Genomic DNA, 26130 nt, shown 5'->3' on the forward strand with positions numbered 1-26130 from the left:
TATTTCTAGCTGATGCATAGTGATGTGTGGTGTGTCCTGTAAAGGTGAGTTGTAGAGATGCTCTGTGCTGCGTATCTCCAGTTAGTGGTTTGTCGGGTGCCTAGCAAGATGGTTTACATTTACCAAACAGGCTTGCCAGGTGCAATTCTGAACAGAATAAGCTGTACCAGTTCCTCAATGCCCCACCACACTGTTACTGGGCGTCAGATGTTACTGTAGGTCGCTTACAGCTAGCACGGGCTTGGTTCGTAAGCATCCAAAAACTCCGCACGTCCCTAAGGCACTCTCCAAAATGATTGTCTCTTAGTGCCAGCTCTGGTAGGGCTGCAGTGAAAGGAACATTTCTGAAAGAAACGTGATGTAGATTTTTCTCGTTGATTAGTTCTGTCGAAAGCATAAAGCGTGGCTGTGTGAGAAAGCTCTGTCTAAATGCATGACCTGTTAGAGAAGCTGTACCGTGTATATAAATCTGCTCAGTTCCCTAGCTGCTGTTCCTTAGTAGTAAAGCTAACTTCTTTTTTTCTTATGGTGAAGTAAACATTTTGCTTGTGCCTTGGAACTGGGCTATAGCTTGATTTCCCCAGCTCCCTTCCTTTCAAGCAAGCCCAGTGCTGACTGTAGGCTTAATGCTGGGTACTAAGCCTTTTTGGCTCTGAAAGCACACAGGAAAGTGCTAAGGGGAAACCAGGCCTCTTGTCTTGAGTAGTTTTTCTTGGTTGTCCCCTCTTACCTATCAGGCGATTGTTTCTTTTCTAAGGTCCTGAACTATTGCTGACTTTTATACTGTTTGTTTAATGACCAAGGCTGGTGTTTCATTCCTACCCCTTTATTATGCATTTAAATTTATCAGGTGTATCAAGTTTAAATACTGTGTATTTACCACTTTTAAATTATATTACCTAAGAAGAAAAAAAAAAATCCTAAGTGTTTTTCCACACAGTTGTTCAAGCTTCTCTGTACAAGTTGAAATAAATGACATGCAACCAAACCCCGAGTTAGTTAATGAAGTAACCATTATCCTGTTTGGTCTTTATCAAGCTATGAGAGTTTGCTTGTTGGAAGGGGAGTCTGGAAGCACCTTCCTGTGTCAGTGAAGTCTGGTGCTTCACCTTTACTCAGGCTCTTAGAATGGGACAAGAACATGAAGATAGTTCACTGATCCTAACCTTCACAGGCCCCAAGGAAAAAGAAAATGAGCAAAAGCCAGCTTGCAGGACTCCAGGAAGGCAATATTTTAATAAAAAGAAAGTAAAGTTTAAGGTAGTACGACAAAAATTGGTCAAAAGAGAAAAACATTTCTGTATCCAACAAGTCATTTACCATAGCACAATGGAACCAGACACTGCTTTGTCTCTTGACTGTGGCCGCTGGAGCTTGGAGACAATTAAAGAGTAGTCAGGGCTCAGATAAGCATCACAACCCTTCAGAACAAGGAAAAGTGATTTCAAAACAGCAAAGAACTGCTCTCCCAAGGTTCTGCAACACCTGGCAGGGGCCACATTTACTGTAAAGAAGAACCTGTGCCTCTTACGCTGTGCTCTCTGCTACCGGTGAGCTCAGGGAAAGGAGGACTGGCAAAATGACGTCAGAGCAGTCCCTGTCCCAAGCTTAGCTAGTGCAGAGGCCTCTCGTAAAAGCACAATTCTCCCTGTGTGCTTAATGCAATTAACCTGGAAAGACCGCAGATGAGGAGCAGACTCAGTTCTCTCCAGCCAGCAACAGTGAAGAGCAGAAGCAGGTCCCTTTCTCAGGTTTGTTCCCTACTTGGTTCCAATCAAGAGCGGATGGGGCTCACAGCAGCAATTCTCAGCAGCAGTCAGGGCTGTAGCAGCAGCAGGTCAGGAGTTTGTTCCGTATGTCTCGCCAACTCCCTGCAAGGATCAGAGATTAGATCCCTGCCAGAAAACTTCCTCCCTTTTCCTCTTGCATAAAACCCTCTGCACAGCAAGCTACTCTCCACTCCTCAGGCTTCACGTTTCCAGCGCTACAAGGTTTTTTGATTCAGCAATCCACCCTCTGCAACAACACCTCCCACCAAGCACAGGGCTGCAGGGCCAAGCTCTACCCTCAAGCAATCCCACTACTCCTCTAAATCCTTCTACTGGCCAAATGGATCATTTGGATCCTGAATGGGAGGCACAGCTCTGGCTGTCAGCATTCTGGTCTCAGAAATACCTACCCCCTGAACGGGTTTGTTCACAGCAGCAAGCACCTTCAAAAGCCAAGGAGAAAGGATTTGCTGGGGACAGAGCTGCTATCTGCAGCTCTCAGAAGGAAACTGCCAAGGACTGCAACCCAAAAAAAGAGGTGCAGTGGGAGCACAACAAGTTCTTGAACATACATCTCCCTCTCCAAGAGTGGTTGCCCAGGAAACATGACAATATTTGTCCCTAGTTCTCCTCCCTGCAACAGCTTTGAGGTAAAAATTAGCTTCTTTGACAAAGTTTCCTCAGAGTTGTGGTTCAAAATCCCCATTTGATGTGGACTTTCTACATCCTGTTTCAGAATCTCTCCAGATTCAGACGAGGCAGCAACTTAGCCTTCACCCTGCCTTCATTGATGCTTACCAGCTCATAATCTTCCACATATTTGTATTTCTTCTCCCGATAGTAGTATCTCTTCTTCATGCAGTACAGAACAACAATGTCGCACAGCACTGTTGCCTAGTGGAGATTGAAAGGGTTTAAGACAATGACCCTCAGAACTGCAGCACTAATCTAGAACCAAGTGCAGGTGAGGCAGCGTCACTTACCACACCAAACAGTGCTAAGCCAGAGCCAATGTTAATCATGGTAGGAATCACATCAAATTTTCCTGCCTAGAAAACAGTTACAAAGGTGAATATGTTTTTCAGCACCTCTGAAAGCCCTCACCTCAAGACCTCCAGCAATCAAGTCACCCTACCTTTCCAAATACTATGATATCAAAGCGGATGCCATAAGCTTTGACAAGTGTCCGTGATTCGGTGCCATTGCTATCCTTGTAATATTTTGCAAACCTGGAGGAAAGATAGGTCAGAGCTTAGCTGGAAAGTTTGAGGTTGCTTACGTGATCGTGCAATATCCAGGCGTGTCCCCATCCCAAGCGGATGGGCTGAATATTAGTATTTCCAGAGGCAAGCCCCAAATGGTGGAGGAAGATTTCATGCAGGCAAGCACATATAGGAAAAAAGCCCAGGGTAGGCAAATTTAAGGCAGCAGCAATCACAAGCCAAATCAGGAAACTTGCAAAGCCCAGGAAGGAGAGAAAGTTAGCTTTAGTAGAGGAGCAGAAGGACAGATGGGAAGGAGTTCAGCTACACAAGCCTCAGCCCTCTCAGGCAGAAGGAAGCAGGAGGGTGCGGAGTGCAGGCAGCCAGGAGAGGGCAGGGCTGGGAGCAGGCAGGGAGGCAGCACAGCTCAGCCTGGCAAAGGCTGTTCCTGGGCCCGCACAATGTGACTCCCAGGCAAATGACAGGGAAAAGGAATGAGAACAAATAAATGAGATCAGACTTACTCCGTCACATGGTTGACTAAGCCAGGAGGAAGCAGAAAGAGGGTGGAGGAGAAGAGAAAGGATTGGTAAGGAGCTGCACCATGGTCTGGAATTAGCAAGAGCACTTCAGAATCCACACCAACCAGGATGTGATATCCTCCAGCCGGTCTCACCTGACACCCCATTACCTGCAGGCCTGGCACCTCCCTAACACACACCTGAGCTGTCTGAACAGCATCAGCTTCTCAGAGAATTTATTCAAGTTCCACTGAAAGAGATCCTCTGTGCTAAGTGAGAGTTTGTGATTCCAGCATAGCCCTGGGCAGTGTTTCCTCACAAGCAGGACTGTTGCAAGGATCTTGGCAAGGTGGCCAGTTCATATATTTGCAGCTCCAAGTCTGGATGCAACCAGCCACCCAGCTCTGTGCTGGCAGTTTTACTGGAGGCACTGGATCAATCAGTCCTGGCCGGAATGTATCTGTGGTGCTGCACACCAGAGGACACTCCTAGTGCAGATACGGTTCCTCAACTAACAGAGCCACCTTGTAGAGGTTTGTTTCTCCCTCAGGCACAGTGAAAGAGGTGCTCCAGCCTCCAGTCCCCACTCTGAGCCCCCTCAAAACACTCTGAAACAGTCAGTTGTCATATTGCCATGACACAGGAGCCTCGGCCCCAACAGCCACCCTAATGCTTCACTGGTGTTACCCTCTGCTGGGGTTTCCATGCAGTGAGGATCCCACCTGCCTTATGTTTTACAGCACCAGGGAAACCCTCCCAAGTTTTACAGCACCATCAAAAGTCCAAAGACTACCTGTAATGGCCAGGAGCGCAGGCAGCCCATAATGCTGCACAGACTGAGCTGCAGGGATACCAGGTGGCCCTTCCCAGCCACAGTACCTGAAGTTGTAGCCAGGAGAGACGGTGTGGGCAGTGTCCTTGTTGTCCAGGCGCCGGAAAGAGTACTTTGGCACGCAGTGGGAAGCGGCTCGGTCAAGGTTACAGTCCCAGTTGATCTGCAGTGCCATGACTCCACCCTGCCAAACGGAGGCGAGGAGAAGGTGAGCAGTCCAAGCGCCCAGCCAGCCCAGCACTAGGCTCTCCGCCAACCAGGACCCTGATTTACTGGTGCTTGTCCCAGTCCCAACCAAATACTCTTCCCCCCTGCTACAGAAAAGCCTTGCAGGCAACCACATCCAAATAAACCAAAGCCAAATATTTGTTAAATAGAATTGACTCCAGTCCCGCTGGCCAGAGCAGCTCTTTCTCCAGCTACTGTGCCCTCTAGCTCATGCCACAAGGTGACAGCCACCTGCTGCTCCTCTTCTACACAGCTGAACCCCAAAAGTAGGGTCTGCCAAATACCTCCACAGCCATTTCCTGGAAGTCCTGGCCTGCAGCTTCAACTATTTTCCCTAAACGAAAGATAGGGCAGAAAGGATCTGTCTGGGAGTCATAGATGCAGTTCTTCAGGTAGGTGGAGTTGATAGTGGGGAGGATGTTTCGCCTACAGGGGAACAGAGAGAAAAGATCTGCTGCATCTTCTTCCACTCCTCCAGTTCTGCTTTACTGTCCAAGAGACCAGACAGCGTGATGTCCCAAGCACTATTTACTTGCTGAAGTTGAACTTGGGGTACCAAATGTTGTTCTTCACCAGAATGGTGAAGTTCTCAGCTTCCCGCAGGAATGCAGGCCTATAAAACAACAGGAAAAGCAAGTAAGTTTCACTTATATTTCACAAACAGGACTCTGCAGGGTTCTTGGTGATCACCTCTTCATCTCTTCTCAAAAATAGCTCACAGGGAGAAACATCAGCTACGTACTGCTCGCCTCCTCTCAGGAGGGCCAGCGCTGAGTAGGAAGCACTCACTTGGGTACATGATAGTCGTCCTCCACAGGGCACCATGCAAAGACTTCACAGGTCTTGACGCTCTGATTGTAGTGTATACACTCCCCAGTCTGGATGCCTGCAGAGACACGTGAACAGAGGTACTACCACCCAGAAAGACAGAGGCAGCATTTGCCCTGTGAGATCTCCTCACTCCGCAAGGTAAAACGCAAGTGCCAAGACCCCCATTAGCTTCCATTGCAGTTTGTAGTGCAACTTCAGAGAAAGAAGCATCAAGTCCTTTTTCCAAGTCAAATCCTCATCTGCTTGAAATACTGCTTCATGGACTCAAGGTCTTGGAAAAGCCCTCACACTGTTTACTAACGCACCAAAGCACACACTATCTGGTATCCACCCAATACAGTCTAAATCCATCCTCTCTCCCCCAGAAGAAAAATCTGAGCTTCTCTTTCGATTCTCTTAGGTGTGAGAGAACGAGAACATGGAGACTGAAGTGAAATGACGCCTCCTTCACAGGATGGAAGGCACAGCCCAGAAGCATCACAACACAGACTTAAAGGAGCCCTTGCAGCAGGCTTCTTACCATTGCTGTGGGTGCTGACGTATCCTGGAACACAGTTGTTCTTTTCTGTGCACTCTGTTTTATCATCTGGGAGCTGGAGAGGAACAATAATTACTCTAAACCAAATGAACACTCTCTCTCTCTCATGCTCCCACCCACACGAGGCGGGACTGAAGTCAATCCTGTACCTACCTCTGGGCAGTGGCCTTGGCGCTGGTTCAGTGTGAGTATCGCATTGGTCATGACAAACACAGCATTCTCCTCCTGAACATGCAAAAGAAGAAGGAAATTTAAGAGTGACAGTCCACAAAGAATGCCCAAGGCACTGCCTCAAATATCTTGGTTGACAGAGCCCAGGCAGCCCCACAGAGGGGACTTGCTTTGGACAGTGCTGGTGTAGCACTAAAGGAGCAGACTCCCACATGCATCGTCTGATGCCACTGCCCTTAGGCACAGGAAGGACTGTGGGACTGGCAACCCTTTCTGTCCTCCCACTCAGCCCAGATTTCCTCACTTGCGTTACAAAAACGGATCACAGAGCTCCTCAGGGGAGCTACAAGGCAGGAGCAGATATAAAGCTCCAGCTGCAAGTCTAAGCACAACTCCCACTCTTTTTTCGTGCAATATATCTATTAGAAGTTTGACCACTCCTGGTTTGTTTCTCCAGGCTGCACCACTTCTATTATTTTCAGATCAGTCCGATTCAGGATCCATTCTCTGCTTCTGCTCAGCCAAAATCCAGCTAAACCTGTCATTGTTTTCTGCACCGCATCTCAAGCAGACAAAGTGACCCATGACTAGCAGCTTGGCCGTGCCTGCCAGCCCAAAAGGCTGTCACATACTGCCCACACAGCACAGATTCCCACAGACACAGTCAATCAGTAACTACAGCAATAACTCCTGTTCAGTTCTGGTGCAGCCTATTCCTGGAGTTTCTGCCAACAAGTCAACTTCGAGTTGTTTGCTTTAGAAAGCAGTAAGAAAGAGGACGTGTGGCCATGATTGCAACTTCTTCCTGAAGTCTACAAAACTCTCCCTCCCATGCAAGCACACACACAGACACACTTGAAACAAGCTTCGCCAGGGCTACTGGTGCAGGTGTTTGGCACCTCAGTTAGAAGGGATCCACATTGATCAGAGTTCAACTCCTGTCCCTGCACAGGACAACCTCAACGTTCACACCATGTGTCTGGGGGTGTTGTTCAAAAGCTTCTTGAATATTGTCAGGCTTGGCACTGTGACTGCTTCCCTTGGAGCTATTCCAGTGCTTCACCACCTTCTGGGTGAAGAACCTTTTCCCAATATCCGACCTAACCATCCCCTAGCATCTTCCTGCTGTTCCCTTGAGTCCTATCATTGGTTTACAGAGAGATCAGCACCTGATCCTCCCCCTCTCCATTTGAAGAAGCTGTAGGCTGCAATGAGATTCCCCTCAGTCTCCTCTTCTCCCAGTGACTTAAGCCACTCCTCATATGACTTCCCCTCTAAACCCTTCACCAACTTCGTGGCCTCCTCTGGACACTCTCCAGTAGCTTTTTATACTGTTTCATATCCTTTTTATACTGTGGCACCCCAAACTGCACAAGCACCCAAGGTATGATCAGCAACAAAGCACAGCTGCCTCCTCCTCTCATATCAAGGTCATGTTGGAGCAGAAGCTGCTCTAGGCTTCAGTGCACTTCAGTAGAGCAGTAGCTGTTCATCAGAAACCCCTCCCTCTCCACAAGGAGGTAACTGATACCTGAGGAGGGATGACATAGTCAGCGACATCCCAGATCCTGGCTCCCAAGGCGGATGTGTTTGTCAGCGTCACTCCTTTCACCTTCGTGGTTACAGAACTGACCACAGAGTCGGTTTCCTGGTAGCCCTTCTCCCACAGGAAGACCCAGCTGCAAGAGGAGGATTGCAAGAAACAACAAAAATGAGATAAAATGTCATAAACCAGCACAGCCAGTGGGAATTACTCATTTTTTGTCACCTTAAAGGGTCCAGAAAGTTTCACAACAAAGGGAACACAGGACCACAGAACTGTAGAATAGTTTGGGTTGGAAAGGACCTTAAAGATCATCCAGTTCCAAGCCCCCTGCCAGGGGCAGGGACACATCCTAGTAGATCAGGCTGATCAAAGCCCCATCCAACGTGGCCTTGAACACCTCCAGGGATGGGGCAGCCACAGCTTCTCTGGGCAACCTGGGCCAGGACCTCAGCAACCTCATTGTGAAGAAAATCCTCCTTACGTCTAGTCTAAATCTTCCCCTCTCTAGTTTATACCCATTACCCCCAGTCCTAGCACTCCAAGCCTTTGTAAATAGTCCCTCCCCAGCTTTCCTGGAGCCCCTTCGGGTACTGGAAGGTCCCTCTATGGTCTCCTCGGAGCCTTCTCTTCTCCAGGCTGAACAAGCCCAACTCTCTCAGCCTGTCTTCGTACGGGAGCTGCTCCAGCCCTCGGATCACCCTTGCAGCCTCCTCTGCACCCGTACAACAGCTCCATCTCCTTCTTATTCCAGAATTGGCCACGACACCCCAGGCGAGGTGTCCCCGGAGAGGCACAGAGGGGCAGAGCCCCCTCCCTCCCTCGCCCGGGACACGGTTGGTTTCTGGGCTCCTCGCCCTCACTGCCGGCTCGTGTCGACCGAGCCGTCGGTTCGGCTGGGGACAATTCTTGTTTTCCCTCTCACCAAGCCGATGCGGGGGGGTCTCTGCCCCCGAGGGCTCCCGCCCTGCCCCGGGGAAGCCTCCCCCCACCCCGCGGCTGGTACCCGGGGCGCTGCATCCCCTCCCTTCTCATCCCGAAAAGGAATGGGGAGGGGGGGGGTGGGTCGCAGGCCTCGGGGGTCGCTCTCAGGGAGCGGCTGCCTCTCCTCCCCGCCGGCAGCCTCTCCTCGGGGCGCCGGGAAGGGGCTCACCCGATGACATAGGCGAGGATGGCGAGCTGCACGGCGCGGTTGACCAGCCCCACTTTGCGGCTGCGGATCAGCACGATGCGGGGGGTGTCGTACTCGAAAAGGAAGCCCCGCAGAGCCCCACACGACTCCATGTCGGCGGGGAAAGTCGGGGTGGGGGGGGGGGGGGCGGGCCCTGCGGGCCGCGGCGGAGCCACAGCGCCCCGAGCAGCGAGCAGGCCGCTCCCGCAGCCTCCGGGGGTCCCCCGCGGCTACCTGCGGCGGGGAGAAAGGGTTCAGCCGCTCCCCGAACCTCCTTTGCGGCTCCCCGGGGCGCCCTGAGCTCTGCTGGGCCTGTGGATGGGGTAGGAAGGGCAGGCGGAGGGGCTGGAGGAGGTGATGAAGCCTCCTCGTAAAAAGGGGCGTGAGGAGCAGCTGAGGGAGACGGGGTTGTTTCACCTGGACTTAGGATCATAGAATCACCTGGTTGGAAAAGATCCATCGGATCATGGAGTCCAACCATTCATAGAATCATAGAACCATAGAATAACCAGGTTGGAAGAGACCCACTGGATCATCGAGTCCAACCATTCCTATCAATCACTAACCCATGTCCCTCAGCACCTCGTCCACCCGTCCCTTAAACCCCTCCAGGGAAGGGGACTCAACCCCCTCCCTGGGCAGCCTCTGCCAGTGCCCAATGACCCTTTCTGTGAAAAATTTTTTCCTAATGTCCAGCCTGAACCTCCCCTGGTGGAGCTTGAGGCCATTCCCTCTCATCCTGTCCCCTGTCACTTGGGAGAAGAGCCCAGCTCCCTCCTCTCCACAACCTCCCACAACTGAACACAGGATTCGAGGTGCAAGGCACAGGTTGGCTGATCTCAGAGGTCTTTTCCAGCCTCTATGATTCTATGCTCTCACCCTGGCTGCTAAATCTTGGAGGCGTTTTCCCCGCGCTACTCATTGTTAACAAGGTCATGGGGAGTTTTTCACCTCTGTACTTGCCACTGAGTCAGGCGTTACCTGGCAGCCTGGGCTCAGTCTGGGCTACCAAGTCTCACAAAAACGGGGCAGGTGAGCTCAGGCATGGGTCATCCTAACAGCAGGACACAACTTGAAGCCAGTTCAGGGCAAGGACAGAGCACCCACCTGCAAAAAACAGCAGAAGCCTATCTAAGATTGTCACCCTCCCACCCGAGATGAGCAAATCCTTTCTTTATCCTTCTGCAGAATTAATCTTTGCTATAAAAGCAGAGATCTGCACCACCCAATTCATGCACCTTCCGCCTGATGCTGAGCTGCACAACGTGGTGCTTATTTTAGAAACATCACCATAACCCTCGTAATAGCAGGTATTCATCTCACTAGCAAGAGATGCAGCGAACTCACAAACTGGCAGTGGGAATTTCAGACAGTATGAAACTACTAAACAAACTTTGAATTGGCTATAGATTAGTAAAATGCTGTATTTATTACAAAATCAGTAAAAACTGAAAGGATCAATAAAAAGAGGACAGAGGATAAGGAAGAACGTATGCACAAATGTCAAAGAAGATAAAAATCACATTCTTAAGTGACTATTTCGTGTAATTCTTTCCAAAAGGAATGTTGGTTCATGTGTCAGAAGAGGAATGCATTAATGCCAACTATAATATCTTCCCAGTCTAGATATTTAGGACACTGCAATATGAACGTTAATACAATAAATGCATACTACAACTGAAGATACAAATACAGCAAGTATAATCTGCCGGCAACGCATCTTAAAATACACGTGGGAAATGGAAATGGCAAACTGCTGGGTTAGCTCAGAGAGAACAAAGCTTAGTTGAAAGGAGTGCAGAAAATACATGTTACAATCCTTATTCACCTTGCTTCTACAAAAATAGAACATGTCCAAGTATAACAAAAAGAAAGAACTGAAAAAGTGTTGGAGCACCAATTAGTCTCCCCTGAATTTGTTGCTCCTCGGCTGTGCTCTGGCCTTATGCACCGTAGCACAAAGCAACTTGCACTGTGACACGTTCAGTAGGAGGAGGTGTGGGAAGGACGGCCTGCTTGAAGCTAAGAGTAAACAGCAGGCCAAAGTCCAAAATTACAATTTCAAGGAGTATGAGTTAAATGCCCAAAAATATGACACGAAGATGGTAGAAGTACTTTTCGCTGTAATTCCTGAATTCAACCTAAAGGAGTTATACAAAGAGAAGTCAGGCTCTTCAGAAAATGCTTTGCTTGTGTTGCTGAAGTAATCTAAAATGAGCCTGTTTAATCTGGATAGACTGTGAGGCTTTCAGTGGTGAGTTATGAAACTAAGTGGCCTCTTTCTACAGCCTCTTGATCCAGGGCTGCAGAAAGGTGGTGAGGCTAGGGGACAAAAATGCTCAGGACCATAGAATCATAGAATAGTTTCGACTAAAGGGACCTTAAAGATCATCCAATTTCAACACCCCTCCGATGAGCAGGGACACGTCCCACTGGATCAGGCTGCCGAAGCCCCATCCAACCTGGCCTTGAATACCTCCAGGGGTGGGGCAGCCACAGCAACCTGTTCCAGTGCCTCACCACCCTCATGGCGAAGAAAATCCTCCTTATGTCTAGTCTAAATCTGTCCCTCTCCAGTTTATACCCATTGCCCCTCATCCTATCACTACAGGCCTTTGTAAACAGTCCTTCCCCAGCTTGTGCCTCTCCAAAGATGGTGCACAAGAATTCCATTGTACTACAAAAGATTTAGAGAGGTTACACACTTTCTTTTTTTTTTTTTTTCCCAAAAGGTCTGTGAGAGAAAACAAAGTTTAAATGCCCAAGGTGAGTCAGAGTGTGAGCTCAAGTTGTGCTACATCCTTATTCCATATGAAAACCAATATAGATGTTGCTTGCTTCGGGATAAGTATCTCTAATCTTGCACCTGCAGCAGTTTGGGACAACAGCTCTGTCTTCTAGATCAAAAGAGCCAAAGCTCCACTGAATGTACTGCTTGTAAGCAAAGTGACGCAGCTCTTTGTTGATATTGGCATCTGTCAACCTCAGAAAGGGGTATTTGTAGAGAAGGGCTTTCTTCAGGGTGTCACTGCACAGCACCAGCTGCTGAAATGAATGGGTGGTCGTGATGCACTGCCCTTCTTTCATTCGGCAGCAGAGCTGCTCGTGGTAACTCTCTGTTGGCTGGCATTCGCCACAGAAGCACCACTCTTGTGCGTTTGGGAAACGGGACCCTTCTCTGAGAGGCTGCCCCAGCTCGTATTGTTCGTTATCATGGTCCTCGTTGGATTCACTGGTGCAGCAGCTGTCAACATCACAGAATTTCTCAGGGTGGCTCTGCAACGACAATTCCCAACATAAATGAAATAAAACAGCATTTGCTGCTTCATCCAACTGCAGAGAGAGTTTACAACTGTGATCTTCACCATTGGGTTTTTCATTTGACGCAGCACAATAGGGATAATGATGATAGATCAGCAGATCTGAAGGAGGATTGTCTTTCTGTGTTGCCAACGCCCACCCTAGCGAAATCAAATTGACACCTCGCACGTTGTTTCAACACCAACGCGCTCCCACAGGCACATACCCACCACAGGAAAGCAGCAATTTTTAGCTGACTCTAGAAAATATATTCTCTCGTCACAGGACCTCTTAACTTGAAGTGGACAATAGGAATCTAGTTTTAGGCCCTCAAAATCTAATCTCAAAATATGGGAGGTGTGGGGGTGGCAAAACCCCTAAGGAGTTTGGAATGACATTCCTCAGTTCTCCCTTCCAAAGGGAGGATCCTAAAGGTTAAGTGTCTGGTTTTACCTCGACAATGGTGCCTTCGGTATACTGTAGGCTTGTTTTCAGAGGCTTCTGGATCAAGGTAATGTATGGCTTATCAACAAAGGACACATAGATAACCTGTGCAGCAGAAGAAATGAGCACTGTGAGCTGGAGTAGTTACTTGGAGAAGTGGGGACAAGCACAGCATAGATTTGACCTCAGGGCTTGGGTTCTGCAGTCTGAACTCCAATAATAACTGTATGTTACAGGGGCCCATATTTCCAGTATCTGGGATAGCAGACATGGGGAGCTGCGGGGACAGAAGGAAGAGGAAGAGATGGTATAGAACTAACTGTACGAGTGGGGCTGTGCAGGACCTTTAGGTGCTTTCCTTTTCACTCATCTTTAAAAGCATGTATCTAAAGTGCTGCGGGATTAGTAGAGGCAGTGTAGAGAAATGACCATTAATGTCAGGAAAAAGAAGAAGAGGCAACTGAAGTTGGCAGGGAAGAGGCTTTGAGCAATGCCCTCTTCATGGACAACCCTTTCATGACATCCTTCTGCTGTTTTGAAGGCTCACTGTTCCCTGCAGGTTTCCCTGATGCAGCTGGTGTGATTCTGCCTTACCAAGGCTGTGTGTAGAGCCCACTGTACTCGTGCAGCACATGCTGGGTACAGCTCCAGGGAAGCTTCCTGGGTCAGCTGCATTTTCATATCCATAAAGGAGCAATTTACATTCTTTACCTGTCTTGAAAACGGCAGAATCTCATACTTCCTCCTGTTGTAAATTTTGTAGAAACGTGATTTGCCATAGCTGGTGCACTGACCTACACGAATAGCAAGTTCCATGGCAGTCACAACCTGCAGATAGAACAAAATAAAAGCAGGCAGAGATTCCACCTTCTCAATGAGATTGTATCTCCAGAATTGCTTTTATTAACATAAAAAATAAGTCTCTCACCAAACCAAAATAGGATATCATGGATCCAACGTTTTTAATGAGTACAATGGCGTCAAATTTTCTACCCTTAAAGAAAGCAAGAAAGAATAAGTGAGAGGCAAGATCTGTTACAAATCATTCAAATTAAGGGCTTTTCTTTTTTTTTTTTTGTCTCTTCACAGTGTATCTTTGTCTCTTTACAATGCAATCAATCCAAAAATTCCATAGACCGTCTCAGACGCTTTGCAGAGAACAATCTGTGAGGGAAACAAATCTTGTGGTGACAAACAGTGCTCATGACAATAATTACACGTCATGATGATAGTTGATATTGTCTCGGTCTTAAACTGCAGTCCTGACTCACTCCCAGCCCTGCCATTTCATCCTCCGCTTTGCTCTTCTATGCAGTCCAGTTCACTTTAGATCTACTCATCTGACATGACTTCCATCTCAGACTGATGGACAGGAGAGAGGAGAGGGGTATATGGCTAAGGAACTAGCAAGCTTTCTTCTCCCTCCACAAGGAAAAAGAATTGCATTTACTGTGCCGAAGACAAGGACATCAAACCGTATTCCATAGACTTTGAAAAGGGTTCTCTGCTCCTTCCCATCTGGTAGCTTGTAGTACCTTGCGTATCTGCAAAAGAGTAAATGAAGATCTGTGCAATTTCCCTGGGGGATATAATGCCACGAGGCTACAGAACACACAAAGAGTTTCTTCTCCTTTCTTCCTCCAGCCCTTTCAGCCTTCTGAAATGAAGGTGCTGAGGCCAGTTTGATGAAGAGTATTTTGCCCAGCATCTGATCTGGCAGTCTAAATTAATACATATATAGAAATTTAGACAAATTAAAAATCCAACTAATGTCCAATGAGCGTTTTGCTGTCTCAGTTCAAATTGGAACCTGAAGCTGCAGAAAGAATCTCAGTCACTAGTAAAGCAGACAGAAGATCCTAGCAAGGATGTGCGAGGAGCTGGCAATGGTGAGAGTACCTACGCTTTGAAAGCATTGATATCATATTATGAAAGACCAACTATGAACTCCTGAGCACACTTCAGCATGCTGGATATCAGCCGTTTTCCATCCTTCAATCAGTAGAGAGTGGCAAGACTCATGTAGGCCTTTACTAACTTCCAGTTTCTTATTTTATCAAGAACATGGCCATGCTGATGCAGAGCTCCCATCAGCTTATGGATCAATAAGCAGTCACAGAGCATGGAACAAAGAGATCTTTTTAAATCTGACAATGAAAAGCTGGCAGTACAGGCAAAATCATTACATTAAACTGGAAGACATACTAAAATACACAGTGGTGCTAATATCCAACCTCTGATAACAACACCCTTACATCTTCTGCCTCAGACATGCTGTCAGGACTTAAAGTGCTGTACTGTTCTTGACTGGTTTACCTGAGTGGTCTCTAAGCCCTGTTCTTCTTCATTTAGATAAATTATTTGAACAGGAATTTCCATAGCTGAAGGGACACAAGGTCAGTCGCAGGGCAGCAGGTACTCGCAGATCACTCTGTCATTGCTAATCAAAATTTGGTTTGTAGTTGGTTGCCTGTTCAAGTACCAGAAGACTGAATGGTTTACGTGGATAAGTCTGGCGTCACTGCCAGACTCATCACAACAGCTCGGCCCTCTGCTTTCTAGTGTCTCCAGCTACTCATTCAGACCATGGAGACATCTAAAGAAAAATACGTTTTCCTCCTTTTCTTGCTCCTTGAACTCAGCCCCTACTGCTCTGCTTTGCCATTTGATGCTAACAAACCACCCCAGAGCAAGCTTTTACTTGATTCCACTCTCTGCTGCACATCCTACTGCAAGCTAAGTTTGGCAGACTTTCAGAGTGCTTTTAATCAGAGTTCCCCAGATCATGCGATCATTTGCTTCCCATTCACTGCGATCTGATTTGCATTCTCTGAAGGCAGTGAGTCACTCAGAAGACCACACTGTAACGTCTTCTGCTTTCTTCTTGCTTGCACAGACATGAAATGCCCATTTTCCTGTGCTGAACAATTCCATAGTCTGTGGCCAAGACATGTTTTACTGGCCAGCTCTTTGCCTCTGAAGCCTGGAGGCCAGTTAGGATTTATTTGAAAGTTTTCCCAACTCTTTCCAGGATCAGAGGTTTTCTTTAGCCTCCAGGTTAGAGGTCATTTCACATCTGCTCTTGATGGCATAGAAGTCTTCTCTGTAACAGCTTTGTGTTCAGACCTGACCTGTTAAGAGCTTTCTTGATCACCAGTTGGCGCTTTGCTCCCTTGCACCTCAAGCAGTTGTTTTCTGTTTCCATTCAAGTCTATCACAAAATTTTCTTTGGAAGTGAGATGAAAACAATAGAGGTCTATGCAGACAGAGGTTATAGGCTGCCCAAAGTAGCTTTCCTGACTTCTAGGACAGCTAGACTGCAGGGGAACAGCATTCAATAAATGTCCTCTTTCTTATGCTCTTTTCCAAATTTTTCTTCTGCTATGGATCTTCATTAGCTTTAGGACACTGGGCTGGATGGAACTCTGATAAGATAATATTTTACATTCTTATGACATGTCACGATATAAAAAAAGTTTTCTTGAAATATATTAATTGTAGGATCATTTCTAGCAGTGCCCCCCTACTCACTTGAGTAGCTCTACTGAACTCAGCAGCTCTATTTATACAAGTTGGCATCTCAACAGCGAGACAGAGTTTGTGCATGTTCTTCAGCAAAACTTCTATGCCTATTTTCAATAGCATTATGCTCTAGCTATTCGCTGGTCTTCAACTTTCACTGTCTTTGCTTTTTAAGTTGCTGCATCGAACCACTCTGCTCCTGTTTTTTTAATTTTGGAGACATTAGAGAATGACATTTCTTTGCCAATAAACCCCTTGATTAACAGATGCAGTCAGGCCACCAGGATGTGGTCTGGCACCATGCACACTCTCCCAGCAGCCTGAGTTCTCAGACCAGGCTCACTTCATGCAGGAGACATTTCAGCTGAACTACAGCAAAATAATCTTGCTACGGACTGGTATTTTGAAGCTTAAAAGGTAACAAATTTTGAGCAAACCCATTCTTGGCATTTTGACCCCAGCTGTTGATGCGACACTAAACATCCTCAGAACTATTCCACTGTTTTCTTCCAACCCCCTTCTCAGAAACTGCTTAAATGTATTCAGCAGAAAGGTTGCTGGCCTCAGCCTCACAGCACAGTCTTGCTTTTTCCTTGTGATCGCTCCCACCTCCTGTCTGTGGCTGCCAGGCCAGAGGGAATGGCTATTTGTTCTTTGTTTGCACAGCTTCAGGACAATGCATCTTGGAATACACTGGCAGCTCCTAGGCAGTTATGGCACTCATGTTAGTATCACCAATATATGAAGACACATAATGTAATAATAATCATGCCGTGAGTCAAAAAAGAGTGCCATTACATAAGAGTTTCGACCTAGAACCGAAGGTCAGCTTTAGCTTTAAACATGCTGTTAAGCATTTGTTAAATGCTTCACGTAACTATTTAGAACTGGAGTCACATCAAGACTTTTTGTCGAAGCTTCTCATATAAGCACACAGAACCAAAAGCTCTTATTTGCTTTTGAATCGATCTTAATTAGTGAACTGTGGGGTTACGCAGATGGAAGAAACACTTTGTTATTTCATTTGTGTTACTTCCCTTGGGAAACTCAGAAGTTTAGGTAGTTTCAAGTTGCCATATGGTGGAATCTGCTCAAACTAGTCTTTGTGTTAGCTCCTAGAATACTTGTTGGAAATTTCTAGGCCTTTCAGCACAGAAATAAAATCTCCTATAATACAAGCACACTCATCTGGAAGATGACCGCAATGATACATCTGTACAACTGAAGGAACTGCAGGCTAAGGACAGGACTACAGGAGTAAAGAAGGAGAATCAAATGTCTGATCATACCAAGTCATCATTCCCCGTCACATCTTTGCTTCCACTGAAAATGTGCCACTTGTTTCCTATAACACTTCTTACCTGAAGTGGAATCCAGGTGTTATTTTTTTGTCATCAAGGCGGCGGAAACTATACTTCGGACTGCAGTCATAAAACCAGCTGTCCAAGTTACAGTCCCAGTTAATCTCAACAGCAATGATTCCTCCCTAGAAACAGACACAGTAAGCTTAGGGACTAATGCTGGGATTGCTGCCTGTGCTAAACTGCTGCTAAAGTCAGCGGAGACTTGAGGGATGCTGCTGGCAGGGACATGTCTCTATAAACATGTTAACTCATAAACAACATTTGCCAATCAAGAAGTTTTCTATGGAAGCCACTTAGTTACGTGAGCTAGGAGCTACCATTCATTCAGATCTTTCCTGCCTTCTCTTTCTCCTCATTTCAGAAGCACAGTTATGGATGTAGCTGATATACTATGACAGTCATGTCATTGCATTAAACTACACACCCGCTCAAACCAAAAGCCTGGGCTCAAGCCTAAGTAAGCACCCACTCCAACTGTTTCATCTTGAATGCCCTGTGCCAGGCTGAGAACCAACAAATGTGGCTCAGCTGAAGACTCTGGGCAGGACACTGTTTTTACTTCTATTCTACCCACTTGTTGACTTTCTAGAGGTATGGCTGGATACTGTCTTAAAGGCATTTGGCTCAATACCCTAAAGAACACAGTGAAAACCTGCTTTTTAACTCTGAATATAAGCTGACATTTGTGCCAGTCTGACTTTTGGAGAATTCCCCCCAATAACATGATTTAGGATCTGCTTGAGTAGAATTAAAAGATGACCACAAGTGACAGCCTTGTGTAGGACCTATTTAAATGCACTGTGCTTTGTACAAGGGCCTCAGCACACTATGATACCACCAAAATACTATCAGGTCTGCCAACATGGGTCCCATTCTGTGAGACGTTCAATGTATTTAATTCTTGAAATCTAGGGTTACTTTGCTTATCACACAATCAGCTTCGAAACCTAGAACAATTCCATTATATGACAGACAGCAAAACATGCAGGAAGAGAATCAATATCGTGTTTTAACACTGAGCATGGGAAAAAAAGAAGTGGCATCACAGACCTTTACTGCCACCTCAGGAAAATTCTGGTTTGCCTCCTGAAGGATATCTCCCAGACGGAAAATTGGACAGAGCGGGGATGTTTTTTTGTTGTACGTGCAGGAAGTATTTAAAATTGGTGGGATATTTAGTCTGTGAAAAACACACACAATTGTTTAAAAACAAGCTGGAGCAGCTACAGATACAGGTAAGGGACTTCACACTTACTAGAGCCCCTGTTAAATATGTTTGGTTTGTAAGTATATGAGCTTTTGGTTTTGTAGCTATCAGATCCATATATCCCTAAGTGGGATCTAGGAATCAGGATGAATTCTTTACTCTTTGGATTTTACCTGTATAAACTAAACACTTTCACCTTATATAATAATTTGAATCACATCTGTTGGGCTATATTTTAGTGATTTTACCCTAGTACAAACCACTATATCTGAATGAACAATTCTGTTGCCCAGTGCATGAGAGAAACAGAGTCGTGTTGGGAGGCTCTGTTCCCAAGCCCTCCTTGTTTCTCTTGGTTCTTGAAGGATTAACAGGGCTAAAGAATTATAGAAACCTGATACTTGCCACACAGGCAGATACAGCCCTGAATGCATAGCCTTTTTGAGGAAAGAAGGTGCCAGTTTATACAACCTAATTTTCTGTGCACACCTAATCACTTTTTAGAAAGCATTGAGGAATGTGGAATGTTTGCACTTACACAGTGTAATTGAATTTTGGGAAGTGAATGTTGTTCTTTATTAGCACAGTGAAGTTTTCGGAACTCCTCAGAACAGCAGGCCTAAAAAAGAAACATCAAATTAACTAACTTCTTTCACTTAAATACGGCAATTAATGTTATGCTACTTTACTATTACCTGGAAAGCTGTCAGTAGGAGGAATATGTTGCTAAGAATAACAGATTGAAAAGTGGCTCAGGGGATCAAGAAAAATATAGGTGGCTTTCTTAGTTTTAGGGATAAATTGTCTTTCAGCCAGCTTATCTGATAACTGTGCCCTGCCTCAGGCAGAAATGAGTAATCAAAAAGAAAAGAATCTTGCCAACATGCGATGGCTTTGTTCAGCTCCTGCCATAACTAACGGGAAGGAAAAGGAGGCCTCCTCTATAGTTCATGAAACTCACCTTTAAAAGGAATTAGGACAATAAAGACAATCATGGGTGTAACCATAGCCCAGCATTGCTACCTCAGTATCTCAGCCAGATGGCAGTTTCCTGGGCTCTGACCTTGGTCTTATGTATCGTTCTTGTAGAAAATAAACACTCAGCTTTGCTTTTTAGTGTTTCCTCATATTTTTTTCTTGCCAATGGAACTTGTGAAGGAACTTTATACATCATAGGTTTGGATCAGTCCTCTCACCCATTATTTTTGGTCCCTGGTAGTGACCGACTACTGGCAGTTTAGAGGAAGGTTAGGAAACAAGACAGAATGTGTGAACTGTGCGATGTAATTAAAAGCAAAATTCCCTCTGTAACATACGCAGCAGTAAGCCTACGCAGTGTGACATTTAAAAATGACTGGCAGTCACTGAAACTTTATAAAAAAACCCTAGGATTTCATTAACTCAGGAAGCTCGTGCATATCTTTCCCGGATGCTGCATGAACAATAACAGCTTTCCTGCTGCTGGACAAAGCCTTTTTCAGATCACAACTCTGTCCACAGGAGAAAGGAATGGAAAATTCCTTTAGAGAGCTGAAAAAAACTCAGCAGAAGGAGCTGTGGGTGGCATTCTAGGCTCTGGAGGGCACTGGCAGTGGAAAAACTGCTCAGTCTCTGCAGAAAAACACAGATTAGGGAAAAGATGGGGTATATACATAGAATCACACTTGTATCTTTTAAAAGCAATGACTTAATAAAAGTGATAATTTACCTAGTTTCTTACACATTTCAAAGCTTTATGAGGGGAGCTAAAATTAATTATCATTTGCTCCCTTAGAGTATAATTTCCGTCATTTCAGATGAAATCAAGTCTTTCATAAATTTTTTTTCATGCTTTGGCTGATACAGAATGGAAATAGAACATCTTAATCTTGGAACACTGTACATTTATGGGGTTACAAAAAAAGATGGCTACGAGGCCCCTCCATCCTAGTCTCTAGGTCACAGCAGCATTGTTCTGTGGTGTCTTTTTCCTAGAGTTTTCTCAGGTCACTGTTAGATTGCCAGCATTGACGTTTTCATCATCTGCCTAGAGAGGATGGAGTGTTCTTCAGTCTGAGGTGGATCCCCAAACACTAGGCTGCAGCACAATGAACAGAAAACCAACTTACCCTACTGTTCTGGGAGGTGGAAGCAACCTCCCTGTCACACATGAGCCCACAAAGAACCTCTACACCATAGAGCCCCAAGCCTTGCAGAAGAAAATCCGAAGTTAAGAAACTTTATCTCTGTCACTGATTAAACCCATCTTACGTTGAGGCATTCTCCTTGACATTTGAATTAATGAGCCAATGCCTCTAGTGGATTCAAGATGAGCCTGTTGACATCTAAAACTGTTTCCATGGTAGCTGCATGATGTTACAGACTGGAGGCTATGACTTCACTGCAGACTCATACAGCAGGACATTGTTAGATGTAAGTTATTTAGATATTATAATGAGCATTAACAGTATAGCTATGAAGGACATAAGTGTCTTACACACATGAGATCTACATGTGCCTAGATAAAGGGATTATCCTGAAATTTCATGACTTTGCCAAAGTAAATCCTTCTTTTGACATAAAGAAATGCAGGTGTCTCTTCCACTTACTCAGGGGGGTTTTCCGTGGATTCCACAGGGCACCATGCCCTGACCTCGCAGGTTTTAACATTTGTTTTATGACGCACACATCTTCCTGTTAGAATTCCTGTAGAGAAATAAGCTCTTATGCAGCAAAGGCAAGAGTTTTTCAACAATTAGAGGCAGTTACAACCTGTCAGGGGACTCCTCCTCAAGTATAAGATAGGGAGCTTGGCATTTCAGATGTCTGCAGCTTTCTACAGGAGGAAGCTGTAGGAAGAACTACCCGGACCATGGTCCTGCCACACCTCATCAGTTCTTAATTAGCTCTTTGCTTGGGTCAAGAGTGCTTGTCATTGTTTGGGCTGAGGGTGAAGTAATTTCTTTCACAGTTTTATATGAAGTTACATATCTGAGTCGTGGAATAAATTGCAAAACCAATTGTTTCAGTCAGAAGTTTAATTCAACAACATCAGCAAATTAAACAAGGTGGGCAGAAAACCTCAATTCTTTCTGTACTCTTGGAAAGTCAATACTTTGTGTGAGCTTTTAGACTTTATCAGGAAAAGTGACAATCCTGTAATTCTGTACTGTTCTACTGCAGTTCTCCAAGTTGGATCCTGCACATGCCTCACCGGTCAATAATGCAACAGAAGACAGTACCCACAAAAAAATATTTCAGTCTGAAAACATTACTTACATACCATGACTGTGGACATCTACACTCCCTTTTTTACAGGACTGGTCTGAAGAGCAGATAGTTTTGGGGGAGGGTTGCTGGAAAAAAATACATTACAAAGTAATATAAATATCTCCCTCTTCACACCTACGTAGGAATTATTTTTCAGTTTCAATGTAAAAATATTAACAGAAGATAACAATAAGGAGCAGGTATAACCCTTAGTTATTATTTGGCTTATAGGAGATAGAGGCTCGGCTACTGCAAAACCAGAAAAAAAAACCCTTTCCTTACTTACAAAAACATTTTCTGTTATTATTTATGTCTTTTCCTGTTTTTCACACTCTCTCCTATGCTATTAAGCACGAGAAATTTAATACTGGACTATTTAATTCTTTGTTTACTAACAGTCCCATATACTTTGCCAGTGAAAGTCAACTTGCATTCGGGAACTACTCTGCTTGGTCTCACTTCTAGGCCAGACAAATGAAGAGAAGAACTGCAGCTCTCCTTAACCAGGTTTGATCTCCAGACAGAAAGAAAGGGGACATGTAGGAATGAGCAGCAGCAATAGTAAGAGCAGAGAAACTGACAGCAATCCCATCATTCCTTCAGGTTTTCCTCAAGAGCAGGAACAATGTCAGAGCAGCTGGACAGCAATCACTGACCTGAAAGTCATCACCTCCTGAAGGTGATGCAGCCAGGTTCGACTGCAAGGCAAAGTCACAACTGCCAGCTGATACCCCAAGAAAGAAAAGGAGCAATTAAACTAGATCTTGCATGTTCTCTGCTGAGACGCATACATAGAGAGCAACAATATTTGCTTGTATCGGACCACTCCAAGGACAGCCCACTCTTTTACATCATCATGCATTCAATAAATTAATTATAAATCACAAAATATATTTACCTCAGGGCACTCTTGCTCAAGCTGATTCTCTGTCTTAATCACATTGGTCATCACAAAAAAAGAGTTCACTGCCTACATGGAGGAAAGTGTATGAATCGAACTGAAATTTAACAAACATGATTCAGACCTCAGTCATTGCAGAAGACCTGGAAAGACAACAAGAGCTGCTTCTCCCTGACAGATATTTGGATTCTACCCAGCTCTAAGAGAAAAAGTCAGGGACATCATCAGGGCAAGAATGAGCAGCCAAAAGTAAAGTGGCAGTGATTTTTAAAAAAAAATGGCATCACAACTGAGCATGATTCAGTGGCATTAATTGGTAATGACACACTGACACTACAGCTGTACTGGAGTGCATTTGTCTCCAGGTTTGCTGTTACAAAAATTCTAAATTGATTATGTAAAAATTGCATAACAAACAGCAGCACAAAAATCTCATAAAAGAGGATTTTTTTTTTCCTTATATGAAGGGAAGGAGGGAAGATTTGGCTTCAAACAGTGCTGTCTCCAACGTATTCACAGTGAGTGGAAGGGTAGAGACACATCAGGAAAGCAACCAGATCATAGAATCATGGAAGAGTTTGGGTTGGAAGGGACCTTACAGATCATCTGTGTATCAGTGGAAGTTGATTACTGGACTGATGTTGAGACTTGCCTGCATTGATATGGTGTATTCTGCTGTATCCCAGATCCTGTTGCTTGCATCAACCACTCCCTTCACACTAGTGCGAACTGAGCTGTTAACTTCATCCGTCTCCTGATAGAGTCTGTATTTGATGACTATACAACTGGCCAGTTAAAAGGAAAGGACAAGTAAGCCCATAAGAATAAAACAGGTCAGCTTCTTTGCATCCTTCTTGGACAAAATGCATTGCAAGATAAAAGTTAGATACACCTTTTCAAATAATAAAGAGTCACATGCATCAGTAGGACCAAAGCCTGCCTTGGTTTCACTTTCACTTTTGGTTTTGTCAGAAATTAATTGACACATGCTAGAACTGAAATTCTATTTTCCCATCCTAAATGACAGAAAACATGAGGTGACATCCTGGCCCTTCCCCTGCTATTTGTGAAGCACCAGCTGCAACAGTGCTTGATGTCATTAAAATACTTCCACCCATGCTGCGTTTCTGTGCACAACTTTGACTTTTTCCTGCCAAAGATGGTCACAGATGCTAGTGTCCTCTCTATGATTTTTCTGTTTAAGAGAGATTAAAATACTTACTTCTTAACTTTCTAGAGTGACTATTTTTGTGCCTCATGCTGGTTGCTTCAAAAACCTTGGCCTAATGTTTTTACTTCCTCATGAACTGAATGTGTTAATAAAAGGAGGAAGGATGCCTCTATTTTCAAGCTGACAGGAAAGCCACCAACTCATCTAATTCATAAAAGCACTGCCAACTTTGGAAAACTATTGTATGTTCAGAAGATACTTTCCGCACTACTTAAAAGTGATAAAAAGATTTGCTTTGGAAAGCAAGCTGGAAGAGCTATCACCGTTTCAGTTTAATAACAGACTATTCTGGGGTGGATAAAATAGTATTTAAAGAACAAAAATACAAAGCAAGTGATCAATGTTCCTTTATTTATACTGCTGACTGCAATAGCATTCAGCCTTATCCTGAAAGCAGTGCTTTGGGGTAACCATGCTGCTGGAAAGTGGCAGTGGAAACCCAGCTCTGATCAGAAGTAGGTGGGCACAGAACCTTAATAAGGCAACTTGAATTTCCTGCAGGCTTGATTTTTTGTGAGATTGAGATCCATTTGCTCAATGTCCTGGCTTGCTGCCCTCCCATAAGAATGAGACCAACTTTATGAACTTCGTCAATCTTTGTTCAGCAAACACTTATCACTGAGAACAGCCCTAGTTTGGCAGCACAGAGGAAAATCTGCCCTTTCGAGGCAATCAGTTATTTTGTATTCCTAAAACGTTTTATTGTTCTTGAAATCTGCTGCAAGGGATAACTCACCATTTCATCTGAGCCTGAATAGAAGACTTTACAGAGCAGGCTCTAATCTCAGAAACACTGGTGTAAATCTAAGATTATTCAGTGGAGTTATTTTGGATTTTTTATAAAAAGTAACAAAAACAAAAGACATGGCAAGAAACGAAACTGAAAGCATTTCTTACAGGAAGCTTAATCAACTCTATTCAATTAATCCCACCTTGTCAAACAACATCCTATGCCACACTCCTACCATAAAGTTCCCACAACCACATCCATCTTTCAGGAACGGCCTCACGCCAGATCAATGATGTTGTTTGTTGCCGCAAAACTCAAAGCACTGAAAGTCACGTTGTAACCAAGGCAACCCCCAAAACAACACAGCTGCAGTACAACACAGCATCCCATCACCATGCACTTACCAAACAGCCAGAGAAATGGTTGCATAGAAGAAAGATTGCAAACATCCACATGTAACGCTCTGAATGCGTATCTGTTTTGGAGTATCATATGCAGTCATGCTCTTCAGCCAGCTACCTACACCCATGGCTAACACTGGCTTTTGAAAACTGAAACTGTCTAGTGCTGTCTTCCCCCACCCCAGGCCACCCCCCTTAAAGGCACAGCCAGAAATCTGTATGAGAATGGTACCACAGGCCTCTTAAAGAATGGCGTTTGACAGAACCAAGAGCTGCCTGAAGAGCCAAGTCCTTTGGTTTGTTCACAAAAATAGCACCAAACTTCACCCTGGAGCTCCAGAGCTGATTGCTCAGCAATGTTCTTGTCACCTTCTGTTGATGCTACCACCTGTCCTCAGTCTTATTAGATGTTGCCAATGAGAAGTAATGATGGGACAACCATAGAGATGAGGCTAAGTGAATGGAAGCCAGCGTCATGCTGACCACTTTCTGGGCCTCTCCACCACCCAACACTCCACCCCAGTGCAAAGAAGGTGTGATGCACTCCTGGACTGGGCAGATGCATGCAACATCCACTTTGCCATTGTGGCAACAGCCATGCAAGACACAGGGCAAAGGTAAAGCAAGCTTTTGGGTCATCGATGGCCACATTAACCGCAAGCTTCTTATCTCACATTGCATGGGACACCATCCTATTTAATCTTAGATTCATTTTGTATCAGGTCATGGGATTACAAGGGAGTGACGGTCACTACTGCTCTCAGCAGACTCAATAGATGGCACATACTTTGGCTGCAGCCTCTCCTGCTCCACAGAACCATGCACAACCCAGACCTGCTCAGTTTGTTGCAAGCCAACTATTTGCACCTAGAGCAGGGCATCGAGGAGCAGGTGTGAGGCCACCATCTGACACTCTAAACACAGGAGGTGGAGCTATAAAGATGCAGAGTTGTCAAGGTGGGACTTGTACATCTC

General features: G+C 45.2%; 2 protein-coding genes across 8 annotated transcripts in view; both read right to left on the reverse strand.

The window, feature by feature from the left end:
- Positions 1 to 25478, reverse strand: part of P2RX7 (purinergic receptor P2X 7) — a 100077-nt gene extending 74599 nt beyond the window's left edge. The window contains exons 1-13 of one of the 6 annotated variants that reach the window (XR_011338653.1): positions 25159 to 25328; positions 23442 to 23578; positions 22791 to 22858; positions 21906 to 21978; positions 21232 to 21328; positions 19182 to 19262; positions 18487 to 18616; positions 17434 to 17558; positions 14001 to 14094; positions 13479 to 13544; positions 13145 to 13378; positions 12560 to 12655; positions 11413 to 12082 (exon numbers count right to left, since the gene is read on the reverse strand). Coding sequence is in view for 4 of the 6 variants with exons in the window: in XM_069870959.1 (XP_069727060.1) it covers positions 11609 to 12082; positions 12560 to 12655; positions 13145 to 13378; positions 13479 to 13544; positions 14001 to 14094; positions 17434 to 17558; positions 18487 to 18616; positions 19182 to 19262; positions 21232 to 21328; positions 21906 to 21978; positions 22791 to 22858; positions 23442 to 23578; positions 25159 to 25283 (1800 nt within the window). In the remaining 2 variants the exon portion in view is untranslated. Of the gene's footprint in view, positions 1 to 10748; positions 12083 to 12559; positions 12828 to 13144; positions 13379 to 13478; positions 13545 to 14000; positions 14095 to 17433; positions 17559 to 18486; positions 18617 to 19181; positions 19263 to 21231; positions 21329 to 21905; positions 21979 to 22790; positions 22863 to 23441; positions 23579 to 25158 lie in introns of those variants that run through there. The other 5 variants (XM_069870959.1, XM_069870961.1, XR_011338654.1 and 2 more) reach the window with 5 other exon arrangements.
- Positions 1209 to 8950, reverse strand: P2RX4 (purinergic receptor P2X 4). 2 transcript variants are annotated; one of them, XM_069871228.1, is made up of 12 exons: positions 8789 to 8950; positions 7624 to 7771; positions 6075 to 6146; positions 5904 to 5976; positions 5342 to 5438; positions 5085 to 5165; positions 4837 to 4978; positions 4372 to 4508; positions 2905 to 2998; positions 2753 to 2818; positions 2568 to 2663; positions 1209 to 1871 (listed from the first exon to the last, which is right to left on the reverse strand). In XM_069871228.1, exons 1-12 carry the CDS (start codon positions 8917 to 8919, stop codon positions 1839 to 1841), a joined length of 1170 nt encoding a protein of 389 aa, XP_069727329.1. In that variant the 5' UTR covers positions 8920 to 8950; the 3' UTR covers positions 1209 to 1838. The 2 variants fall into 2 exon arrangements, with proteins under 2 accessions (XP_069727329.1, XP_069727328.1); XM_069871227.1 differs by lacking the exon at positions 1209 to 1871 and having other exon boundaries at positions 2487 to 2663; positions 8789 to 8937.
- Positions 25479 to 26130: the final 652 nt, after the last annotated feature.

This window comes from Phaenicophaeus curvirostris, chromosome 17, assembly GCF_032191515.1.
Source record: "Phaenicophaeus curvirostris isolate KB17595 chromosome 17, BPBGC_Pcur_1.0, whole genome shotgun sequence".
NCBI lineage: Eukaryota > Metazoa > Chordata > Aves > Cuculiformes > Cuculidae > Phaenicophaeus > Phaenicophaeus curvirostris.

Excerpts from the sequence above, each read along its gene's own strand:
- P2RX4 (XM_069871227.1), bottom strand. The coding sequence starts at position 8,919 with ATGGAGTCGTGTGGGGCTCTGCGGGGCTTCCTTTTCGAGTACGACACC. Across the intron at positions 7,772-8,788 it reads ATCCTCGCCTATGTCATCGG|CTGGGTCTTCCTGTGGGAGA; the intron begins GTGAGCCCCTTC and ends CTCCTCTTGCAG. Across the intron at positions 5,439-5,903 it reads CGTCAGCACCCACAGCAATG|GCATCCAGACTGGGGAGTGT; the intron begins GTAAGAAGCCTG and ends GTGTCTCTGCAG.